Source organism: Hyla sarda, chromosome 5 (assembly GCF_029499605.1).
Source record: "Hyla sarda isolate aHylSar1 chromosome 5, aHylSar1.hap1, whole genome shotgun sequence".
Lineage (NCBI taxonomy): Eukaryota > Metazoa > Chordata > Amphibia > Anura > Hylidae > Hyla > Hyla sarda.
In genome coordinates, this window is record NC_079193.1 from 299,636,205 (window position 1) to 299,662,077 (window position 25,873).

General features: G+C 42.8%; 1 protein-coding gene across 4 annotated transcripts in view; it reads right to left on the minus strand.

The window, feature by feature from the left end:
* The window catches only part of LOC130274118 (cytochrome P450 7B1), a 279,901-nt gene that overhangs the window by 48,344 nt on the left and 205,684 nt on the right, over nt 1–25,873 (minus strand). For all 4 annotated transcript variants that reach the window (XM_056522037.1, XM_056522040.1, XM_056522039.1 and 1 more), the window contains 2 exons: nt 14,145–14,741; nt 13,469–13,675 (listed from right to left, as the gene is read on the minus strand). In XM_056522037.1, coding sequence (XP_056378012.1) covers nt 13,469–13,675; nt 14,145–14,741 — 804 coding nt within the window. The remainder of the gene's footprint in view (nt 1–13,468; nt 13,676–14,144; nt 14,742–25,873) is intronic.

Sequence of the window (25,873 nt, forward strand, 5' to 3'; positions counted from 1 at the left end):
GCAAGTTGTCTAAAGGACCAGTGAAATGTCCCATGTTATGTTATGTGGTCACATGATGTTACCCAGAGAGCACCAGCTTAACCTATGACTCGCAGCTTGACCAATGGGCTTTAGTCCAGCCCCACACTATATAAAGAGGCGGCCATTGAAATTCACGCTCTTATCTCTCTTCTCTTCTTTTACTGAGAACCAGCCAGTATAGATGTCTCAGTGCTAATGACCAGCATCTGGAAGGCCACAAAGCTACTGTCATTGCAGTAAGTCAAAAGTCTATGTCTGCTGTCACTACAAATTGTCAAGTCCTGCATATAGTCAAGCCTCAAGATAATTGTCTCAAGTCTATTACAAGTATAATTGGTCCCAGCAAGCTGGGAGGTCCTTCTGGGTTACTGGTCACCTTTCTGGGAATCTGGCCTAGCTGCGAAGATAATTCCATCTGTCTTAACTCAGTAAAGCCTCCGTTAAACCATAACTGGTTGTGGACTCTCCTTTCCTTAACTAGCCATTGGAACAGCGGAGATACCGTCCCTGTTGTTCCGGTACCAAAAACAACTCTGGCATCACGAACACTTTGCGTTAATAACATCTTGTCCCAGGGGTTAATACCATCTGGCCCCACCACCTACACTGCTACACCCGTGGTCCCGCCATACAATGGTGGTCCACCACATAACAGCAGAATAGTGACTGCAGCTCTGAAGGTGACTGGAGGATATGGCATGCTGTAACAGCAGAATAGGAATAGTGATGGCAGCTCTGAAGATGACTGGAGGATATGGCATGATGTAACATCAGAATACTGGCTGCTGCTCTGGAGGATAAGACATGATGTCATAGTAGAATAGTGACTGTAGCTCTGGAGGTGACTAGAGAATATGAAATGGTGTAACAGCAGAATAAAGTCTGCAGCTCTTGAGCTGATTGAAGGATAAGGCATGGCGAAAATGCAGAATAGTGGGTGCAGCTCTGGAGGTGGGAGAAGGATAAGACATGGTGTAACAGCAGAATAGGAAAAGCAGCTTTGGAGGTGACAGGATGATAAGATATGGTGTAACCGCAGAATAGGGAGAGCAGCTTTTGAGGTGACTGAAGTATTGGACATGGTGTAAAAAGCAGAATAGTGAAAGCACACACACACACACCTTACTTCACTCTGTCTTCTTCCTGTGCAGTGAGGCTTAACCCCTTAAGGACCAAGCCCATTTTCACGTTAAGGACCAGGCCAATTTTATTTTTGCATTTTTGTTTTTTCCTCCTCGCCTTCTAAAATCCATAACTCCTTTATATTTCCATCTACAGACCCATGTACTCTGTAATGAAACCTCTCATTTTACCATACAATGTACGGCGAACCCCAAAAAATTATTTTTAGGGCGAAAATTTAAATGAAAACCACAATTTTGCGCATTTTGGAGGGTTTTGTTTTCACACTATACACTTTACGGTAAAAATGACATGTGTTCTTTATTCTGTGGTTCAATAAGATAAAAATGATACCCATGGCTAGATACTTTTATATTTTTGTACCGCTTAAACAAATATAAAACTTTTTGTACATAATCAGTAATCTAAAATCGCCCTATTTTGACCACCTATAACTTTTTCATTTTTCCATATATAGGGCGGTATGAGGGCTCATTTTTTGCACCATCATCTGTACTTTTTATTGATACCACATTAGCATATATAAAACTTTTAGATAATTTTTTATAATTTTTTTAAATAAAATGTGACAAAAAAGCAGCATTTTTGGACTTTTTTTTTATTTTTTACGTTTACGCCATTCACTGTACGGGATAATTAACATTATATTTTGATAGTACGGACATGTACGCATGTGGCGATACCAAATATGTTTAAAAAAAAATGTTACGCTTTTTGGGGGTAAAATGGGAAAAACTGACATTTTTCATTTTTATTGGGAGGGTATTTTTCACTTTTTTGTTACTTTTTTTTTTACATTTTCAACTTTTATTTTACACTTTTTATGTCCCCATAGGGGACTATCTATAATAATCCTTTGATTGCTAATACTGTTCAGTGCTATGTATAGGACACAGCACTGATCAATATTATCGGTCATCTTCTGCTCTGGTCTGCTTGATCGCAGACCAGAGCAGAAGACTCCGGAAGACGGCCGGAACCAGGTGAGGGGACCTCCGGCCGCCATGCTGGATGATTGGACCGCCACGGCAGCACTTTGGGCGATCCAATCATCCATTCAAAGTACCTCACTGCTGCAGATGCCATACTCTGTATTGATCACGGCATCTGAGGGGTTAATGGCAGACATCCACGCGATCACGGATGTCGGCCATTACGGGTGGGTCCCGGGCTGCTACTAGCAGCCGGAACCTGCTATGTATGATGCGAGCATCAGAACGGTCCAGCACTGTGGGCAAGACAAAAAAGAAATTCAAAAAGAAAAGAATTTCCTCTTAAGCATACTCCTACACAGATCTGACGGGAAGAAGTTACTGCACCCAAGTTAGATAATGATGATGCCCCCTCCCCCCGTCTTATCTGGCCCAAAGAACATGACTCTCCCCCCCCCCTTTCCAGTACCTCTGCATTAGCTGCTAGAAGATTAGGGAGCATACAAACTATAGGTCTGAATATATATAAAAGAAGCATAGAAGACCAGGTGGTACTCAGGGTTGGTGATCAGGTTCTTAATTTCTTTATTTAATTTGGTGCGGGGCGCTGGACTAACAGCATGTATGGGCAATAGCTATTTCGTGCTGCTCCCGGCACTTCCTCAGGTTCTTTAGTGAAGACAAATCTTGGTAATCTAGCATGCAGCAGGGTTTGGTTTTACTGGGTCACTGACTAGGCCTTACCTTTACTGATTGGACCTAGGGTGTTCACTCTGACTAAGGCTTAGTTTCTACTTGGTGTTTTGGGCGTTTGTCCCCAAAAAACGCCAAAACGGCCCCCATGGCGTTTTTTCATTGAAAAAATGCTGCGGACAGATGTTAGCTGTAAATCAATGAGAAATCGCTAAATTCTTTTTCCACTTTATGTTTTTCAGTTTGGCGTTTTCTTTCAATCCTTTTTCAGCTCCTTGGCGGTTTTGCAAAGTCGCAGCATGTTGAGCCTATGGAGGATTTTTCCCTGAAATTGTGGCATTTTTCTCCCATAGAAGTCTATGTGAGTAAAAAAAACGCCAAGAAAAACGACATGTGAGTTATAACTTTGGCGTTTTTCCAGGCGTTTTTTTATTCTTTTTCAGACTTTAACAATCCAAAAAAGTGATGGAGATACCTTTTTTTTATAAAATTTTGTAGGGTACCATAAAAAAAAAAAAAAAAAAGATAAAGTAGTGATGGGAAAAATTGTATCTAACGAAAGGTATCTTTTCTATAACAACATTTTTATAAATTTTTAAAACAGGGATGAATGTATGTGGGCGGGCAGGGACCTAGAAATGTACCCGACAATAATAAAAATGTAGTGTGTGTGTGTGTGTGTTTCACTTTATTTTCCTTTTTTTTTTTTTTTAAACATATTTTAGGTAGTACTACTACTCCCAATATGGAACACACTGTTCCATGATGGGAGTAGTAGTACCTGTACGACAACAAGAGATGTCCAGCGCAGTATGTAGGATGAAACAGGAACTCTTTATTACGGATCACATGGATATGCACAGGAACAATAGAAACGTGTTTCGGATCAAATTGGACTCTTAATCATGCCATGATTAAGGGTCCAGTTTGAGCTAAAACGCATTGGCTATTGTTACTGTGTATGTCCATGTGATTCATAATAAAGAGTTCCTGTTTCATCCTACATACTGCGGCTGGAGATCTCTTCTTGTTATGCTACTCTATTGGACCTGGAAGTGCTGCCAGCCAGTCCGTGCTCAGTTGATTGGATTTAGCAGTGGAGAGCTGTCGGCACCTTTTCTTCTTAGTAGTTCCTGTTCTTCTGACACCCTTCTGTATAATGCATAGATGCAGACAGCCGCTCTTCTATGGTCCCCTTCATTGCTGTATATATATACACATCTATTCATATTTCCCGCAGAGAACTGTGATTGGCCAGATGGTTCCAGCCAATCACAACTCTCTGTGGAAAATATGAATAGGCCGTAAATGTTGGTAACCCTGACATTTTTGTAGAAAATGAAGTATTTCTCACAGAAAAGGATTGCACTAACACATGTTTTGCTATACACATGTTTATTCCCTTTGTGTGTATTGAAACTAAGCCAAAAATGGGAGGAAAAAAAGCAAATTGAATATAATGTCACACCAAAATCCAAAAATGGGCTGGACAAAATTATTGGCACCCTTTTCAAAATTATGGAAAAAATAAGATTGTTTCAAGCATGTGATGCTCCTTTAAACTCACCTGGGGCAAGTAACAGGTGTCGGCAATATAAAAATCACACCTGAAAGCAGGTAAAAAGGAGAGAAATTCACTTAGTCTTTGCATTGTGTGTCTGTGTGTGCCATACTAAGCATGGACAAAAGAAAGAGGAGAAGAGAACTGTCTGAGGACTTGAGAACCAAAAATGTGGAAAAATATCAACAATCTCAAGGTTACAAGTCAATCTCCAGAGATATAGATTTGACATTATCAAAAAATTTGTAACTCATGGCACTGTAGCTAATCTCCCTGGGTGACGACGGAAGAGAAAAAATGATGAAAGGTGTCAAAACAGGATAGTCCGGATGGTGGATAAGCAGCCCCAAACAAGTTCCAAAGATATTCAAGCTGTCCTGCAGGCTCGGGGAGTATCAGTGTCAGTGCAAACTACCTATTGACATTTAAATGAAATGAAACGCTATGGCAGGAGACCCAGGAGTACCCCACTGCTGACACAGAGACATAAAAAAGCAAGACTACATTTTGCCAAAATGAACTTGAGTAAGCCAAAATCCTTCTTGGAAAACATCTTGTGGACAGATGAGACCAAGATAGAGCTTTTTGGTAAAGCACATCATTCCTTGTTTTACCGAAAATGGAATGAGGCCTACAAAGAAAAGAACACAGTACCTACATTGAAATATGCTGGAGGTTCAATGATGTTTTGGGGTTGTTTTTGCTGTCTGTGGCACTGGGTGCCTTGAATGTGTACAAGGCATCATGAAATCTGAGGATTAACAATGGATTTTGGGTCATACTGTACAGCCCAGTGTCAGAAAGCTGGGTTTGCGTCCGAGATCTTGGGTCTTCCAGCAGGACAATGAACCCAAACATACATCAAAAAGCCCCCAGAAATGGATGGCAACAAAGTGCTGGAGAGTTCTGAAGTGGCCAGCAATGAGTCCAGATGTAAATTCCATTGAACACCTGTGGAGAGAGATCTTAAAATTGCTGTTGGGGAAAAGGCGCCCTTCCAATAAGAGAGACCTGGAGCAGTTTGCAAAGGAAGAGCGGTCCAACATTCCGGCTGAGAGGTGTAAGAAGCTTATTGATGGTTATAGGAAGCAACTGATTTCAGGTTTTTTTCCCAAAGGGTGTGCAACCAAATATTCAGTTGTGGGTGCCAATAATTTTGTCCAGCCCATTTTTGGAGTTTGGTGAGACATTATGTCAAATTTGTTTTTTTCCCTCCCTTTTTTGGTTCAGTTCCAATACACACAAAGGGAATTAACATGTGTATAGCAAAACATGTGTTACTGCAATCCTTTTCTGTGACAAATAGAAACATTTTCTAGAAAAATTTCAGGGGTGCCATCATTTATGGCCATGACTGTATACGTCAGTGCAGGGGACCTTAGAAGAGTGGCCGGCCGCATCTATACATTATACAGGAGGATCACAGTGGGTGTCAGGAGTGACACTCGCTGCGATCTGTCTATTAATGCAGGTACTAGAGCTCCCAGCATGGAGCAGAGTGTGCTCCGTGTTGGGAGCAGTAGTACCTGCAGTTAAGGACAGATCCCAGCAAGTGTCACTGAGTCCTTACACTCGATGCGATCATCCTATCTATTGCAGAGATGTGGAGTGGCTCTATACAGTGCTCGCATCTCTGCACTATACTCCGGCCAGTGATATGAATAGAACATCACTGATTCCTATTTCCCTCTGAGAGCTGTGATTGGCTGCAACCATAAAGAGCAGAGATGTGAGCTCTGTATAGAGCCGCTCCACATCTCTTTCTATTAGTACAGGTACTACTACTCCCATCATGGAACAGTCTGGGAGTAGTAGTACTACATAAAAAGTGTAAAAAATAGAGAGAAAAAAGTGAAACACACACACTTTATTAATGAGCCACTTATCTTGTACAGAGATACTGCAAATGTTCACTATCATACTTTCATGTAATATACAAACCATCGATTACACAAGTTATCTCCTGATGCCCCAAACACAGATTTAGGTATTTGAAACAACATCATACTTTTGTGGCTAAGACACAGGTTCTTGGGCACTACATTAATACTATATGAATATAACCTGCTATTGTGCTGGAAATGTGGATGTTGCTTTAGTGATGATGACTATGGCGCTGCATAACTTTGGAAAATCTATAGTAAATTCTGTTACAACAAAAATATCTATGTAATTTAACATATGTACCTGGCCAAGGTCCAATGCTGTCTCCGGTCTTCGCTTGCCTGACTGGAGGCATCTCTCACTGTCCTAATGACCTGATGCTGGCCCTGCATGTCGCATTGCTGTTCGTCTCTGCGTGACCCAGATGGATGGCCTATCAGGAGGTGGGAATGTCAGGACATTCAGCAGTGGTGGCAGCACTCACACCACTTGGCGACAGGAAATTTAAACTCCCATTCACTCATGTTCTTTTTTTACTGCAGTGTTGTGATCTGACCTTTTTCTTGTTCCCTGACCATTCTATTGCCCTCTGTTTGTGTACTTTGCCCTCTTGATTTTGCTCCCTGACCATTCTATTGCCCTCTTTTTGTGTACTTTGCCCTCTTGATTTTGACTTTCTGGCTTGTCCCTGGATGACCCCTTGTCTGCTAATTTGGTACCTTTTAACTCACGTGTTGCTTACCTGGCCTCTCTGACTTCCCTTGACGTTTTTTGCGCTTAGTCCAGTGTAGAGATGGGAGTGAAGTTGTAATACCCCACACAACCTGCAGTCATGTGCGGAGCTTTTTTTTGGAAGAAATTAGCTGTGTTTTTACTCTTGCTGGATAACCCCTTTAGGGTGGATCATCTGATTAGGTAGGGACAGTGGTTTAGGGCAAGCTCTGATATTCCTTGCTCCCTCCCTGATGTGACATATAATGTATGGTATTAATATATGGTATATTTGGAACATTTGTAAAAGCTTATCCAAAGTACTGAAGTAGAAATGTATTACCATGGTGCATTTTGTTTCCTGCAAGCATACCTTTGTACCTTGGATGACTACAAAATTTGTTGTTAAAAATGTAAGTCCTACCCCTACTATGGACCTGCTGAGTCAATGTTTCAGGTACACATAAAAATAATTTCCCAAACACATATGCAATATTTGGAATATGCATGACCTGTAGAAAACTATGGTTATAACACAGTATAAACTTTTATGTAAAAACAATTATCCTTAGGACATGACAGGAGCTGAAGATATCTAGTTATTACTAGGAAAAAGTATTAGAACCTTAAAATTAAACATTTTCCAGTTGATGCTGATGCTGGGTGATATGTGAACTGAGGATGGAAATCAAAGCTCAGATATAATAACATACAGTTGGTAAGCAGCATGGATTTGTACACTTGAGTAGAAGTTAAGACATTGTTAAATATGTGTCATCTTGAATCTCAGCTTATTAGGAGAATAAGAGATGTTTCATCCTATAACGCAAGCCAAGTCTTAGTGTTTAAAGGGGTTATCCACCATAAGGTGATTTTAGTACGTACCTGGCAGACAGTAATGGACATGCTTAGGAAGGATCTGCGCTTGTCTTGGGGTTAAATGGCTTTTTTTGTGAGATTACCATAACACTGTGGCTAGCTTTTTGTGAACTGGTATTTCCTGTTTCAGTTCTTTTTTTTACTACAAATCCCAAAATTCCATTTGCCTCCCTCCCACACATCAGCCATCCCACCCACTGAAACATGAATGAGCTGTATCCATTCAAAAGACCTGTGGTTTTCAATCAAGGTGCCTACAGCTGTTGCATTAGTTGCAGATTGATCTCTCTCCCACCAAGCAATCCCTCCACCCATTGAAGCAGACAGGCTCCCTGTCATCATCTTACTAGTGAGTTAGGTCGCATTGTAACCTGGGAAAAATCTGAGACAACAGTCATTTTGTATGCTGTTAAAAATAAATAGTGGGGTGAAAATCACATAAGAATTGTGAGACACTACATTATGAACTACCCTAACTTTACAGCCCCTGTAGCAGGCCCGTCGATACAGGACAGGCAAACCAAGCAATTGCTTGGGGCCCCGTGATGGCCCGGGGCCCCAAGCAGAGCAGGTGCTTGTTGTGCCGTCCTCCCGCCCCTATCCCGGTTCAGCAGCTCGCTCTGTCAGCAGGCTGGGCCAGCAGTGCAAGAGCCTGGAGCGGGAGGCAGAGACAAAAGCCGCTCGGCCTCTGGCTCCTATTTTTGCGCCTGCCCCGGCTCACCTGTAGACTAGGCTGTAGTTGCCGGGAAGTCAGGATGTCCCACCCCCCAGTGCAGTACAGCCACGCGCGTGACGCGTTGGCCTTGTATTGACGTTCGTGACGCTCATGTCACATTACGCTCCCAGAAATTCATGCGTTACGCAGCAGCAGAGGTACCAGCTGGGGGGGGGGGTCTAATCTAGGGGTACTAGTAGTTTAACCCCCTCCCCCAGTAGGCAGGTAGTACCATACTACCTGCCTACTGGGTGGAGGGGGTAAATATGGGGGTACTACCTTCCTACTGGGGGGGGGGGGGAGGGGGTTGATCTGGGGGTACTACCTGCCTACTGGGGGAGAGGGGGTTAATCTGGGGGTACTACCTGCCTACTGGGGGGGGGGTTAATCTGGGGGTACTACCTGCCTACTGGGGGGGAGGGGTTAATTTGGGGCCCCCAGATTAACTCCCTTCCCCACAGTAGACATGTAGTACACCCAGATTAACCCTCCCCTGTAGGCAGGTAGTACCCCCAGATTAACCCCCTCTCCCCCAGTAGGAAGGTAGTACCCCTAGATTAGCCCCCTCCTCCCCCAGTAGGCTGGTAGTACCCCCAGATTAACCCCCTCCTGGGGTACTACCTGCCTACTAGGGGGAGGGGGTTAATCTGGGGGCACTACTTGCCTACTGGTGGGAAAGGGATTAATCGGGGGATACTACATAACATGCCTACTGGGGGGGAGATCATCTGGGGGTACTACCTGCCTACTGGGGTGAAGGGAGGACCTCCATGTCTATTTTGCTTGGGGCCCCCAAATTCCTTCAAACGGCCCTGCCCTGTAGCATAGTCCAAAAAAATACCCCTTTAATGAGGTATAATGAAAGGTTAGCTTACACAATATCAAATGATATTTCTGCACAATTTTGAATACATTTGAGAAAATGAAACCTTCAAAATAAAATGGTGGAGATCTATCACTAAAGTCGGGTTTAGTTGCATGTTTTTTTTAAAGTCCTATTTATGCAATGTCCCAAGACACATGAACACACTTTCTGAAGTAAAATGTGAAAGACGTCTACATCAATTGCAGCGGGCGAGGTTTTGGCGGCATTAGCATTGGGGCATATTTTTAGTTTGTGAAAATTTGTCTTGAAATGCCCAAAAGAAAAATAAGTAAAGGCAATTCAAATTACCTGCCCTAAACTTCAGGAGCGACAATGATAATAAAGGAGTACTCCGGGGCTCCAGCGTTCTGGACATCTTTGTTCAGAATTCGGGGTTCCATATGGCAGTGGTTGTGATGTGACGACCACACCCGCTCATGACGTCATGCCACGCTCCTCCATTCATGTCTATGGAAGGGGGCATATCGACCGACATGCCCCCTCGAACCCGGCCTTTGCTGCGGGTGCTGCAGGAGATCGCGGGGGGCTAAGATAGGTGATAAGATGTCTAGCAGTGGAGTACCTCTTTAAACCAAATTGAGCAAGTTGAGATTTCAGTGTTGAAAGATGGCAGCATCTTAGAGAGGGATATAGATGCAAAATCAATGGGATCCTGGGGGAATGTTGTTGGTTAACCGAAGCGAGTCAGACAAAGGAAGAAGAAAACTTTTACGGATCAAGAGATTGAGGTTCTAGTTGAACAGGTATTTTTATTTTAACTTTGTAAGGTTGTAGACATTACTGTATAGAAGCTAGTAAAAAAAGTTCAAGCTGGGTTTTAACCTCTTCCTGAACCATGAAATCATTGGTTGGGTGAGGGAGCATGGGACTGTAGAGTTGGGTCATGCCCACTACTATCTAATTACAGACAGGTGATGGTGGCAATGGCCATTATTTAATTGTTTACATGCCGAAATCATGAGCAACTGTATGATTTAGGGTAGGGTCACACGTAACGGATATATGTGGCGGATCTGCCGATGACCGACCCTGCACTGCGGATCCATTACGTATGACCCTACCCTTACACTGCAATCTTGCTAATCCCTGGTGGCTCCATGCCCTCTGTTGTGGATGTGTCGCTAGGGCAGGCAGAGATTTTTCCCTGCCCTGGGCCTCTATTGATTATGGATTGTAAAAAGCTGCCTATAGAAACCTTTACCAATACAGTTCCAATCACATAAATCTATATAATGTCATAGTATTACATTGATCTATCTATATATATATATATATATATATATAGCCAATGAATTGACTTCTTAGAATATGCCCCTATTAACCAACTGACTCCCCATTTCACATTTTATTACTATAATGCTGTTAAAACTTTTAATAAGAAATTTCATTTCTATTGTTGCTTGGGGAATTGTCCAAACTATTACCGTATCACATTTCTTATTGTGCACTGTCTGACTGCACTATTGTGCGTTATAGCTCAAAAAAAAATCTTGTGCCGAAATGGCACATTATGGTGCACATCAAATCCCAAAAAATAAATAAAAAAAAAACCCTACAAGTTTCTACTACACAACTTTGGTACTGTTACAAACTACCAGTCATCATGCTCTCAATTAGTATCTATAGGAACAGCAGAGATGCCCAAGTGCCCTCTCTATCTGAGAGGAGGGGCCCCTTCAGTATGTAACAGGAATCCCAGCAGTGGTACCCCTCACAATCTGATGCTTATTTTCAAAACTGCAGATAGGAGAGAAGCAGTCTTTTACCCAACAACTTCTTAAATGAATAACACATTTAAAGGGGTATTCCATTTTTTTTAAATTTTAAGTATTGTGCTCCTGATGCCACATTATGCACCCCCCCCCGCCCCAGGAACAGCATTACTCTGCACCATATATTGTCTCAAGTCTGTAACAGGATCCTGTGCGGCTCAAGACAACAGCCCCCTGATGAGGCGTAAGGCCTATCTGTACGTCCGGCCATGCCTGGGTTGAACGCGCCTCTCAGGTGGTCTCAGCACAATTCTCTGATAGTGAGGATGCATTCAATGCTGGCATGTGGAAATTTACAGATGGCCACGCATGTCATTATGGGGCTGGCTTGGCAGGCAAGACAAGAAGAAACCAAGCCCCCTGTGATCAGCTGTTGCCTCATGCCACAAAGGAAGATGGGAAAGGCTCGAGACAACAGTTATATATAGTGCAGAGGAATGCTGAACCTGGGGGAGGGGGCATGAAAATCCAAAAATGGAACGATCCACCCTTGACAAGTAACACAAGTAAATGTACAAAATACATAACTTGGCATCAAGGGCACAATACTTATAAGTAAAAAAAGAAAAACCTTAGAATACCCCCTTAGGATAGGGTCACACACAGCCCATCAGCAACGAATTTCATGATGCAAATGCACCACCAACAGTCACAGAGCAATGGCAGAGCGAGGTCCCTGCTATGACTGGGTAGCTCTGGTAGTAGGGAATCCGCACTGCTGTCGCTCTGTGAGTGCCGGCGGTGCACCCGTAGCGTGAAATGTGCTGTGGATGAGTTGTGTGTGGGACCCTACAAAAGGCTCCAGTTTGAGCTCCAGTTTGTAACTTTAGGGGGGAAGGGAGGGGTTATGTAGCGCCCCAGTTAAAAATGATATATTATTTTTATTTTGTGGATCTATAAGATAACAATTTTACATAGTTTTTGTATTATTTTACTACTTTTGAAAAAGTCAAACTATTTTAAGTCATTTTTTTTTAAACAAAATAAGTTACCTATAACTTCTTCATTTTTCTGTCCATGCAGCTGTTTAGACAACTTTTTTAATTTCTACTCACTTTTTATGTGAATTTTTTTTATAACTATTTTTATTCTATTTAAATTTTTTTCTCGGTTGTAACGTCATCAAAAATCCGCAATTTTGGATTGTTTTGCATTTCACCATACAGGATCAATAATATTATATTTTAATAGTTTGGACAATTTTGCATGTGCAAATATGTTGTTTTAATAAAAAAAATGGGAAAAGGGGGTGATTAAAATTTTTATTAGGGGAGGGGCTTTTACATTTTATTTGCACTTTTTAAGTCCCCATAGAGGACTATTATAAGCAATTCTTAGATTGCTAATACTAAAAAAATGCTATGCAATTACAGACTAAGTACAATTAAAGTTACAATTACAGACTATAGTTACAGACTAAGGCAGACTCTTGTAGCAGATCTATGAGTAGCCAGCACGGAGATGCATAGGGGGGCTCTAGCTGGCATGGAAACCAATCGGAGAGCTGACAGGCACTGCTCCATCAGCGTGATTGCTGATGTTGGTCATTCACTATTCATAGCAGCCATCACTTACACTCTATGAAATAAGTGCAGCTTAAGCACTCGCTTCATAGATTTACTGTACCATGAGACGTGTATGTTGCTGTGCATCAAGGCCAAGGCAGCAGAGCCGTAAATGTACGTCACATGTCCCCTAAAGGTTAAATATGATGAAATAAGATCAAAAGTAGCCCAAAAACAATCCTGAAATTGATGTGAACATTTATATAACCTATGAAAGTGTCCCATGATGAGTTAGTCAATTTTATCGACTGTTTCCCAGGTTGTCCAAAACTGTAACTGTTTCGCCTAAAACCTTAAATATGCAGCAATACAGTGTTTATTTTTGTCATGCGGCCTAAAAGCAGCCAATAAACCATCCAATAATATTTCTATCATTTGCATTAAACCCTGAGCAGATGCTTGGATTCAATCGAGACATTAGACCTTCTTTTAATTATTGACCTCTTTTTTTTTTTTTTTTTTTTTAATTATTGTTAAACTCAGATTTACCCCTTTGCCTTTTACTGTTAACTGCTCAGTCTGTAATGTTTACATGCAACAAAAGTATCTGCAGATATAAACTACCTAATTTATAATTGATGTAAATGGGTATTATTATGTCAATTAAGCAGCTGTGTCCTCCACCTTCTCAGTAAACAGAAATGTGTTAGAAACGGAGTTTGCGGCTCCGTCGCTTGATGCAGATTCAAAAACATAAATAAATTACCTAGCAAAACCAGGCTGTCCAACCGTTCTCTGGTGATATGGATGTCATAGTCTGGTCCCTTCTTTTGACCTGTTGACTGCAGCAAATGGTCAATTTCGTCACGCACTGCTGCAAGTGCTTCTGGGTGCCTCACGAGGTAGTACAAGGCCCAGAATGTTGCCGGAATGGTGTTCCCCACAGAGGCCCAAAGGAAGGCGAAATGATGTGCTGCGAGGAAATAAGTGAAAAGGAAGATTAATAGCATTTATTACACTGATTAGATTTGCAGTGTGCTAATTAAAAGATGTTAGGACACAGACCCAGCCAAGGATCAGTGAATGCTAATGAGGACCAATAGGCTTCTGAAGTCTAATTTTCTGCTTAATGAGAATAGTTTAAAATGTAATGTCAGTGGGAGGGGGAGGGGGGATGTAGTAAGGGGAGTATATGCTGCGCAGTTATAATCTCTTTCTCATTATCACCATTAAGTATCTTCTTGTTTTACCACCTCAGCAAAAAAAAAAGAAAAAAAAGAAAAAATCAATTACTATATACGGTTGTTTGAGAGTAAAACATTTTATCATTAGCCAATTAAAAAAAGCATAAAAATTTTCAAGGTCGCAAAGTCATTTTTTCATTTCAAATGTCTACTGTAAATCCTTTTGTCTAGTATACATTGTAGCAATACCCTCTTTACCTGCTTTGTCATGGGCCCGCAGCACGTCGTATTGTTCCAGAATTTCTTTCCGGGCCTGGATAACTTCGGCCTGGTCATGCCACTTGTCCATAATTTTCGGCATGAAAAAATTTATCAGTTCCTCGCGAATATTCTTGGTATCTCCTAGCAACGCGATCGGTATGTTTATAACAAGATAGGGGAACTTGGCATCAAACTTTGTAAATTTTTCTCTCATTTCACTAATAACTTTACGACCATCTGCAACAGGATCTCTTCCATAGAGTGTCATAAAACTGGCTTCGAACATGATAGAGCAGCAAAACTGGTACATTTTTTCTGTTTTCCAATCTGTTGCTTGTGAGAATTTCCATTTGAATACATGTTGGAGATTTATCATCATGCTGTCAGTAAGTTTGTCCAAAGGCTTACCCTGCATGATTTTATATATTTTGTGCATATTATCACTGAGCTGTGGGAACTTTGCTTCTGACAGGCGTGGGTAGTCGAATGTCCTTGATGCCATTTCATTGGAAAACTCATGGAAGTCAAGCTTCTTGCCATGTCTAATGACATACTGGAACTGGGTTGGATCCATGATAAATGTAATATATCTGCCTATGTGAGAGAAAACAGATCACTGGCGTCAGTTTCCTGACATTATTATCTAAATGAATAACAAATACACTAAATAACAGAATGCCAAAAAATTACAATTTCATTCAGCAAAAGGATTTGTAAAAAATAGTTGCCAGCCTTTTAATATCCTTTCTAGAGACACTGCCCAGTGCCAGCTATAAAGTGCACTATAATGTGTTGGGAAACCATGCCTCATGACATAATGGATGACAATATGGCGATGGGGTTTTGTAAATATAAAATAAAAATAGAAAAACTCTTGTACTGTATAACTGAGAGCAATATGTCCCAAAGTGTCCATGTATTAGTACAAGAATTAGCACCCGACAAAATTACCATGTAAGAAAACCAGTGCCCATATTACACTCAACATACATTCCTAACAAAATTTATGTAATTGAATAGTCATGATCAAAATAGCATAAATTGAGCAACCCAGGGTTGTAAAGTAATATAAAAGAACATTAAATGTAGATTACATGTAATAAAAACTGTCTACAATGTGTGGCAGGGGGGCAAGGTTAAAATAATTTCTTACAAAAAAGAATACACAAATCTGTCTAAAGTATTTGAAAAAGTTTTTGAAAACAGGTTTCATGGGAGTTAATTTTTTTTTTTTTTTTTTAAACAAACTGGGACCAGGGTAAAACAAAGAAAAAAATCTACTTACCCATACCTCCTATTTTGCTGCCAGGATTGCTGTGATGATGTAATGTACATTCTTTATATGACGCTGCAACCACTCATGCAGGGAGAGGCCACTAAGGCCAGTGATGCCATGTCAGATGAACAAAGTACCAGACAGTATAACAGCATTTCTGTCAGTGTACATGCTGCCTTCTAGATCTAAACCTAAGCTGAGACTTCCTGTTCTGTACAGATTATTTCCCAGTAATGCCTTTCTTCTCAGCACAGAGTACAGTGAAATGTGACACCTGTGGAGAGATAACACTGGATCCACCAACATTCATTCACAGCAGAGATCAGCATCTCCTTCCCTGTGAATGACCTCAGAAAGGTCACAGAGAATGCTCAGTGCTATCTCCAATCTCCTGCTGTAAAGCATATCACTAAATCCTTTTAAAAACAAATCCACAAAAAGAAAAAATAATAATAATACAATCAGAAAATCATGCAAAAATAAGCATGTTTCTGTATCTGGCTCTAATCCAGAAAAAAAAAAAAATAGGCAACCCATTCCTTTCACCAATATAAATAGAGATGAGCAAATCGAAGCTGACAAACCCGAATTTGTTACAAACTTCATTAAATATTCGATTTACAACAAATGCGAATATCGCCGCAATTCTATAGCGCAAATATCTTCATTAAACTCCATTTACTGCGGTCCAGGCTCCAGGGCATCTAAAATGGTGGATCCACATGTCAGTACATGGGTTAAGAAATGCTAGGAAGGCGGGAAGGCAAGGCAGGAAGGAAAGTAGGCGGGATGACCCTGAATCACATGCAGGATGCAGCCTATCAGCAGCTAGTCACCCCTGTGATGTCACAGCCCTATATATTCAGCAGCCATTTTGCGGCTCGTCATTTCATTCATTACACTGCAGAGAGGACGGACATCGCTGTGTGTGTTACACAGAAAAGATTGTTGCAGCAGTGTTTCACCTCTTAGTCACCTCAGCCTTCTGTAGGACACCGAGCACAACTTTCTTGCACAGAAATGTATTCTTACTGCAGCGATTAACCCCTCAGTCACTGTGAACAGCATCGTTTTACAGAGAGGGGCAGAGAGCTGTGTCTTGCCTCAGCTGCAGAAACGTTTTCACAGGAGGTAGAAATAATTTTTTTAGGGCAAATCTGTGTCTTTGCTCCACAACAACTGGTCTGCTGGTTATACTAGTCTGTAGACAGTATAATCCATACCCAGCAGTCCATTCCTAATAGTATTTGAGAGAGAGTCTTTTTGCAATTTTGGGTTTAGTACACAGTGACTGTGTGCCCCAGCATTGTTGTGTACTGCTGGTGCTGTGGGCAATTTATTTTTTTCCATACTGTAGCTCATTTTTCTGCCTTTATAAGTGCATACCACATACCTACATCTAATCTATTTTGTACCTGTTAATCTGTCAAGGGCCTACATATTGTGAAAGGACAGCCAAAAGTAATCACTGGCTGGTGTATTACGCCAATACGTTTATTAAGCGTACTGTAGCCCATTTTTCTTCCCTCATAAGTGTATACCACATATCTACATCTAAGTAGTGTACTAATTTGTACCTGTTAATCTGTCAAGGGCCTACATACTGTGAAAGGACATCCAAAAGTAATCACCCGCTGGGGTTTTACTACAATACGTTTATTAAGCGTACTATATCACATTTTTCTGCCCTCATAAGTGCATACCACATACTTACATCTAAGTGGTGTACTATTTTGAGCCTGCTAATCTGTCAAGGGCTTAAATACTGTGAAAGAACAGCCAAAAGTAATCCCCGGCTGGTGCTTTACTCCAAAAAGTTTTTTCAAGCGTACTGTAGCGCATTTTTCTGCCCTGTTTGTTCAACCACAAATGGTCTGCTGGTTATACTAGTCTGTAGACAGCATAATACATACCCAGCAGTCCATTCCTTATAGTCTGTGAAAGAGTGCAATTTTGTGTTGTACTGCATACTGTAGCACATTTTTCTGCCCTCATAAGTGTATACCACATACCTACATCTAAGTAGTGTACTAATTTGTACCTGTTAATCTATCAAGGGCCTAGATACTGTGAAAGTCCAGGCAAAAGTAATTACCAGCTGGTGTGTAACTAAAATATGTTTTTTTAAGCGTACTGTAGCGCATTTTTCTGCCCTCATGTGCAACCCACATTTGTACATATAAGTAGTGTACTATTTTGTACCTGTTAATCTCTCAAGGGCCTAGATACTGTGAAAGTCAAGGCAAAAGTACTCACCGGCTGGTGTTGTACTCAGATACTTTTTTAAGTGTACTGTAGTGCATTTTTGTGCCCTCACAAGTGCATGCCACATACCTACTTCTAATAAGTGTACTATTTTGTACATGTAAATCTGTCAAGGGCCTACATACTGTGAAAGGACCGCAAAAAAGTATTCACCGGCTGGTGTTTTACTCCAATACGTTTATTAAGCGCACTGTAGCGCATTTTTCTGCCCTCATAAGTGCATACCACATACCTACATCTAAGTAGTGTACTATTTTAAACCTGTTAATCTGTCAAGGGCCTAGATACTGTGAAAGTCCAGGCAAAAGTACTCACCGGCTGGTGTTTTACTCCAATACGTTTATTAAGCGTACTGTATCGCATTTTTCTGTCCTCATAAGTGCATACCACATACCTACAGCTAAGTAGTGTATTATTTTAAACCTGTTAATCTGTCAAGGGCCTACATGCAGTGAAAGGACAGCCAAGAGTATTTACCGGCTGGTGCTTTACTCCAATACTTTTTTAAGCATACTATAGCGCATTTTTTTCCCCTCATAAGTGCATACCACATACCTACATCTAAGTAGTGTACTATTTTGTACCCGTTAATCTGTCAAGGGCCTAGATACTGGGAAAGGCCAGGCAAAAGTAATCAGCGGCTGGTGTTTACTAAAATACGTTTTTTAAGCGTACTGTACTACATTCTTTCTGCCCTCATAAGTGTATACCATATACGTACATCTAAGTAGTGTACTATTTTGTACCTGTTAATCTGTCAAGGGCCTAGATACTGTGAAAGTCCAGGCAAAACTAATTACCAGCTGGTGTGTAACTAAAATACGTTTTTTTAAGTGTACTGTAGCACTTTTTTCTGCCCTCATAAGTGCAAACCACATACATACATCTAAGTAGTGTACTATTTTGTACCTGTTAATCTTTCAAGGGCCTAGATGCTGTGAAAGTCCAGCCAAAAGTACTCACCGGCTGGTGTTGTACTCAGATACTTTTTTGAGTGTACTGTAGCACATTTTTCTGCCCTCATAAGTGCAAACCACATATCTACATCTAAGTAGTGCACTATTTTGTACCTGTTAATCTGTCAAGGGCCTAGATAATGGGAAAAGACAATCCTTTAGACAATCCAAAGTACACACCTGCTGTTCTAGACAAATACTGTTTTAAGTGTAGTGAAGCGTATTGTACTCCCCCCATATACGCACTAAGTATGTCAGGCAGAGAAGTGCCAGGACATGCAAAGAGGAGTGGCAGAGGCCTAAATTCATCAGGCAGAGGTTGCAGCAGACTAGGGGCGAGTAGCAGCAGAAGTCGCAGCAAGAGGCCTGAGCTCCCGGTATAAACTAGCGGTCGTGTCTCGACCAGCAACCCATCTGCCGTCATCGATTGGTTAGCACGATCATCCACTTAATCAAAAGTAACATCTGATACCCCCAGTCAACAGTCGGTGGGTTCCTCAGACACAACCCTCAGTTGGCATGGCCCGGGAGCAGTCCCTCTCCTCCGATTGCCTCTGTCCTATGCTGTTCCCTCGCCTAAAGAAGTATCTTATGCTGTGGGTTTAGCTCAACTATTCAGTGAGGACGATCTAATAGAGGACAGTGAGCACCTACTGCCCAGCCAAGAAGTGGAGGAGACATCTGCCACTTCCCCCGCTAGGCGACATCTGACACTTCCCACGTGGAAGGCGGTGTTGCCAGAGTTCAGGGTCCTGAAGCAGACACTGTTGAGGAACCTGAGGAGGACATCAGTGACGTGCAGACACTTGTTGATGATGATGAAGCTGATCGCAGTTGGGAGCCGTGTGCAGAAGGGGCTTCATCATCATCATCAGGAGAAGAGAGTTGAAGGTTGCCCATGAGGCAGCAGCTGAGCCAGAAATTTGGTAGCATGGTTGGCAGTCAGCATGGTGGTAGAAGTGTAAATTCTGGAGCCAAACAAGCCCGAGGGAGACCACCTGCTTCGCGGAAGCCTACCTTCCTGGGAGGTAGTGGAACCGGGGTTCCTGGAGAAGGCAGCAGTAGCAGTCAATTAGTGCGGAATGTTGGTGGGAAAATCAGCTACTCGGTGGCGTGGCAGTTTTTTTCAAGCATCCGGAGGAGGTTCACACAGCCTTATGCAAGATATGTCGGCAGAAGATTAAGCATGGCCAGGGTCCCAATATTGGCACCATGGCCCCGTCTCAACATATGCTAAGCCAACCTAAAATGGCCTGGGAGAACCGTGGCTCTGATGTAGTGGTCCAGGCTGCTGCATCACCCAGTGGCATGCCACTGCCTCTTTCAGCCAGCCAAGACTCCACCACCTCAGCTGTGTGTTATATCCTCCTTCTGTCGCTCCAGATGCTCCTGCTCCTCCTACTTTTAGTCAGCCATTCCGCCAACAATCCATCGGTAAAGCCATGTCCAAGAGACAAAAGTATGCGCCCACTTATCCAAAGGCACAGAAGCTGAATGTGCTCCTGTCCAAGTTGCTGGTGCTGAAGTACCTCCCTTTCAAGTGGTGGACTCTGCACCTTTCAGAGAACTGATGACTTGTGCTGAGGCGAGTCAGAGAGTGCCAAGCCGTCATTTCTTTGCGAAGAAGGCAGTAAGAGCCCTGCACAATTTTGTGGAAGAGAAGGTGGTCCAGTCCTTGAGCTTGTCGGTGTGTACCAAAGTGCACGGCAGCACCGACATCTGGAGCTGTAACTATGGTCAGGGACAATACATGTCCTTTACGGCTTACTGGGTGAATGTGGTTCCTGCACAGCCACAACACCAACTTGGACAGGTCCCACCACTCCCTCCTCCACACTCTAAGGCCGTTGGTCCTGTGACAGTGTGTGACTCCGCTTCCTCATCCTCCATTGTGCCTCAGCCTCCACTGCCCAAACAAGTCTCAGTGGCCCTTCAACATACCATGTGTGCAGGGCACTGCGTTGTGATGCTGTTCTTCACATGGTTTGCCTTGGTGAACAGAGTCACACAGGGGAGGAACTCCTAAAAGTCATTCATAAAGAAATCGAATCATGACTTACTCCACGAAAACTGGAAATGGGAACTAGAGATGAGCGAATTTACAGTAAATTCGATTCGTCACGAACTTTTCGGCTCGGCAGGTGATGACTTATCCTGCATAAATTAGTTCAGCTTTCAGGTGCTCCGGTGGTCTGGAAAAGGTGGATACAGTCCTAGGAAAGAGTCTCCTAGGACTGTATCCACCTTTTCCAGCCCCCGGGAGCACCTAAAAGCTGAACTAATTCATGCAGGATAAGTCATCAACTGCCGAGCCGAGAAGTTCGTGACGAATCGAATTTACTGTAAATTAGCTCATCTCTAATGGGAACCATGGTGACTGACAACGGGAAGAACATCTTGGATGCGCTGCGACTGGAAAGGCCGAGCCAAGCGCCCTGCATGGCACACGTGTTCAATCTGGTTGACAAGCTGTTCCTGAAGTGTTCCCCCCATTTGCAAGACATCCTAACAATGGGAAGGAAACTTTGGATGTACTTCAGCCACTCGTACACTGCAAAGCACACCCTCCTTGAGCTGCAGCGTCAGAACGGTATCCCCCAACATAGTATGATTTGTGACATTGCCACACTTTGGAATTCCACCTTCCATATGTCCGTACCGACTGTGCGAACAGAGAAAAGCCATCACCGATACTCCCCTGTATAACCTCAATGTGAACCAGTGGCAGATCATACGTGACACCTGCCGTTTGCTCAGGCCCTTTGAGAAAGCCACATTTTTAGTAAGTTGCCAGGATTACGGGATGATCTACGTCATTCCACTGCTTCATTTCTTACAATACATGATGGAAACGATGGCTGGTCAGAGCACTGGAGTCGTAGCGCCTACATCTCACAGCCACATGAGCCCTGTGGGGGCTGAACTGGAGGAAGGCAGTTTTTCTAGTAATCTGACTGGAGAGGAGGAGCAGGAGCAGCCAGATGAGCTAGCGGGTGGCAAGAAAGAGGACCCAGACACACCGTGGCAGTATGCGGTGGAGATGGAGGCAGGGAGTCCTTCAGAGTCACTTGCACAAATGGCACGATGCATGCTCACTTGCTTGCGTAGTGACAGCCGAATTGTCCCCATTCGGCAGCGGGATGACTTCTGGATCTCCACCTTATTGGACCCTCACTACCACCACAAAATAGGAGCCTTTTTACACCCACTGAGAGGGAGGACAAAGTGACCTACTACAGAGGCATCCTATGTAGTCAGTTGGTCGATGCCTATCGACGCCATCGTCCATCCTCTCGCAGGTCGGAATCGGGGGCCCCCTTCGCTCACCTTCCACTGCCATGGCTGCTGGGGAGGGGTGGGTGGCAGGAGCAGTACTAGCTCCATCAGCAGACTGAGTCTACAGTCACTGATGAGTACCTTTCTTCACCCGCATAGTGAAGCAACTCATCAGCAGCAGGTACACTTGGAGCAGGACCTGAACCAGCAGGTGGTGGCATACCTTGACATGCCCATGCCAACACACCTTGAAGATCTGCTGGACTTCTGGGCAGCCAAACTTGATTTGTGGCTGCAACTAGCAGAGTTTGCCCTGGAAAAGCTGTCCTGCCCAGCCAGTAGTGTGCCATCAGAGCAGGTGTTTAGTGCGGCGGGGGCCATAGTCACCCCAAGGAGAACTCATCTGTCCACGAAAAATGTGGAGAGACTGACCTTTGTGAAGATGAATCAGGCATGGATCAGCCAGGATTTCTAACCACCAATGCCTGATGCATCAGAGTAGATTGACCATGGTGCCACACCAACACTTCACAAACATGGATAGTACCAAACAGATTTAAGGCGCTGCTCCCCAGTTACAAACATTCCTCCGCATCATACATTTTTTCACCCTCTTTCGTCACCGGGTACTATTGCCACCCACCCCACCACTCTGTCACTGGGTCACTTTCAGAACTCCTGATGCTGCTGCTTCCACCTCCAGGCTTTCTCATTCAGCCACTATATTGTCTTTTCATGCTTCAGCAACCTCCAGGCTTTGTCATTCAGACACTGTATGGTCTCCTCATGCTTCAGCCAACTCCAGGCTGTGCCATTTAGCCAATATATGGTCTACTTATGCTTTAGCCACCTCCAGGCTGTCATTCAGACACTATATGGTCTCATCATGCTTCAGCCAACTCCTGGCTGTGTCATCTAGCCACTTTATGGTCTCCTTATGCTTTAGCCAACTTCAGGCTGTGCCATTCAGACACTAAATGGTCTCCTCACGCTTCAGCCAACTCCAGGCAGTCATTCAGCCACTATATGGTCTCCTCATACTTATACCACCTCCAGGCTGTCTCATTCAGCCACTATATGGTCTCTTCTCATGCTTCAGCCACCTCCAGGATGTGCCATTCAGCCACTATATGGTCTCCTCATGCTTCAGCCACCTCCAGGCTGTGCCATTCAGACACTATATGGTCTCCTCACGCTTCAGCCAACTCCAGGCTGGGCTATTCAGCTACTATATGGTCTCCTCATGCTTCAGCTACCTCCAGGCTGTGACATTCAGCCACTATATGATCTCTTCATGCTGCCACAAACTCCAGGCTGTGCCTTTCAGCCACTATATGGTCTCCTCATGCTTCAGCCAACTCTAGGCTGTGCCATTCAGCCACTATATGGTCTCTTCATGCTGCCACAAACTCCAGACTGAGCCATTCAGCCACTATATGGTCTCCTCATGCTTCAGCCACTTCCAGGCTGTGCCATTCAGCCACTCTACGGTCTCCTTATGCTTCAGCCACCTCCAGGCTGTGTCATTCAGCCAATATATGGTTTACTGATGCTGCTGGGCCAGGGCCTAAACATTTTTATCTTCAATTTAAATTTCTAAATTCATCTTTTAATCTTAGGGATTGTGAAGCACTAGTGTCTACTCATGCTGCTGCCATCTCCAAGCTGTGTCATTCAGCAACTATATGGTCTCCTCATGCTTCCAACACCTCTACGCTGTGTCATTTAGCCACTATATGGTCCCCTTATGCTTTAGCCACCTCCAGGCTGTGCCATTCAGACACTATGTGGTCTCTTCAGCTTCAGCTACTTCCAGGCTGTGCCATTCAGACACTATATGGTCTCCCCATGCTGCCACAAACTCCAGGCAGTCATTCAGCCACTATATGGTCTCATCATACTGATGCCACCTCCAGGCTCTGTCATTGTGCTGCCATGTGACATGTGACTCCTTGTTATATTTGGCCCTTTGTATCCACATGCCAGGGCCCGGGACACTAAAACTTGGGAGTTAAAATTTCATTTTCAAAATCCTCAATTTGAATTTCTAAATCTTAAATTTCAATGGTCTCCTCATGCTGCTGCCAAGTCCAGGCTGTGCCATTCAGACACTGTATGGTCTATTCATGCTTAAGCCAACTCCAGGCCGTGTCATTCAGTCACTATATGGTCTCCTCATGCTTCAGCCACCTCCAGGCTGTGTCAGTCAGCCAATATATGGTTTACTGATGCTGCTGGGCCTGGGCCTAAACATTTTTTATGGTAGCACTAGCTACCGGATATCTTCAATTGAAATTAAACAATTCCTCTTTTAATCTTAGGAATTGTGAAGCTCTAGTGTCTATTCATGCTGTGAACACCTCCATGCTGTGTCATTCAGCCACTATATGCCAATTGACCTAAAAAAAAATGTTTTCCAGTGGAGTTCCCCTTTAATTAATCCTCAGGGAGAGGTTTTGTGAGGGCATGTTCAGGTATACCCAGCTAAATAGTGGCTACTTATGCACACAACTTAAAGGGGTACTCCGGAGCAAAACTTTTAAATTTTTTTTTTAAATCAACTGGTGCCAGAAAGTAAAAAGAGATTTGTAAATTACTCCTATTAAAAAATCTTAATCCTTCCAGTACTTATTAGAGGCTGGAGGAAATGCTTTTCTGGGGGGGGGGGGGGGGGGGGATTTCTCTTCTGTCACTACCACAGAGCTCTCTGCTGACCTCTGCTGTCCATTTTAGGAACTGTCCAGAGCAGGAGAACATCCCCATGGCAAACATATGCAGCTCTGGACAGTTCCTAAAATGGACAGCAGAGGTCAGCAAAGAGCACTACGGTTTTGACAGAAGAGAAATCCAAAAAGTAAGGCATTGTCTCTGTAGTATACAGACCCTAAAAAGTATTGGAAGGATTAAGATTTTTTAATAGAAGTAATTTACAAATCTGTTTAACTTTCTGGAACCAGTTGATAAAAAAAAAAAAGTTTTCCATGGGAGTACCCCTTTAAGCTGGCTAAATAGCAAGTTCTGTATGCTTGCCCATGGCATTTATGATATCCTGGAACTTGGCCTCTTTTGAGATAATTAATGTATTACACAAAGATGCCCATGGATATTATTTACAGACCATAGTTACCTTACAAACATATGTGGGGAGTTGTAGTTTTGCAACAGCTGCTTGGAAAACACTGTTGTTGTATATTATCCTGTTAGGCTGAACTACACCCCCAAGGAGTTCCAGATTACCAAACTTTCAGTTAACCTCTGAAGTAGGGAAGCATACTGCTTTAGGTAAGACAACAAAATATATATATATCATATATCTGTTTAATATTTTATTAAACAGCCCTCTGAAGGAGCACACATTCATATCAAGAGCATGCTCTAAAGCTGGTTATAGACGTAAAGATTCTGAATCCCTGGCGAACAATGTAATATTGCACTACTATGATCAGGATAGGTACATAGGTGTCCATGATATACATAATCTTTTCCATAGACATATCTTTAGTGGCAAGAACTACATAGCCCAATAGAAATAACTATCTTTTGTACTATTACTGAAACAATTTAAATTTTTTTTTTTTTTTTAAATAGACGTTGTAATTCTGTTACTGGTTGGAAACAAGATTTTTCCGGTACGATTTAGTAGCCCTCTATATTTAGTCATCATGTACAGTTAACAGCGATAAATGCCTTTCTATGTGCAGCCATATTATCCCAAATAATAAACATGCTACTAGATTATGCCTGTGTTAAAGGGACCATCTGTTCTAAAATACATTTGTGAAGCCAAGTAGTACTTTGTTTTAGCAGTCTGCCTTTGTGTTTGTGGAATTCATGCTAAAACCACCCAGCTGAAACTGCAGTATGCAAGGGAAAACAATACCTAAATCATATAATGCTAGATGACCACCAATATCCTAACTACAGTGGTCCCTCAACATATGATAGTAATTCGT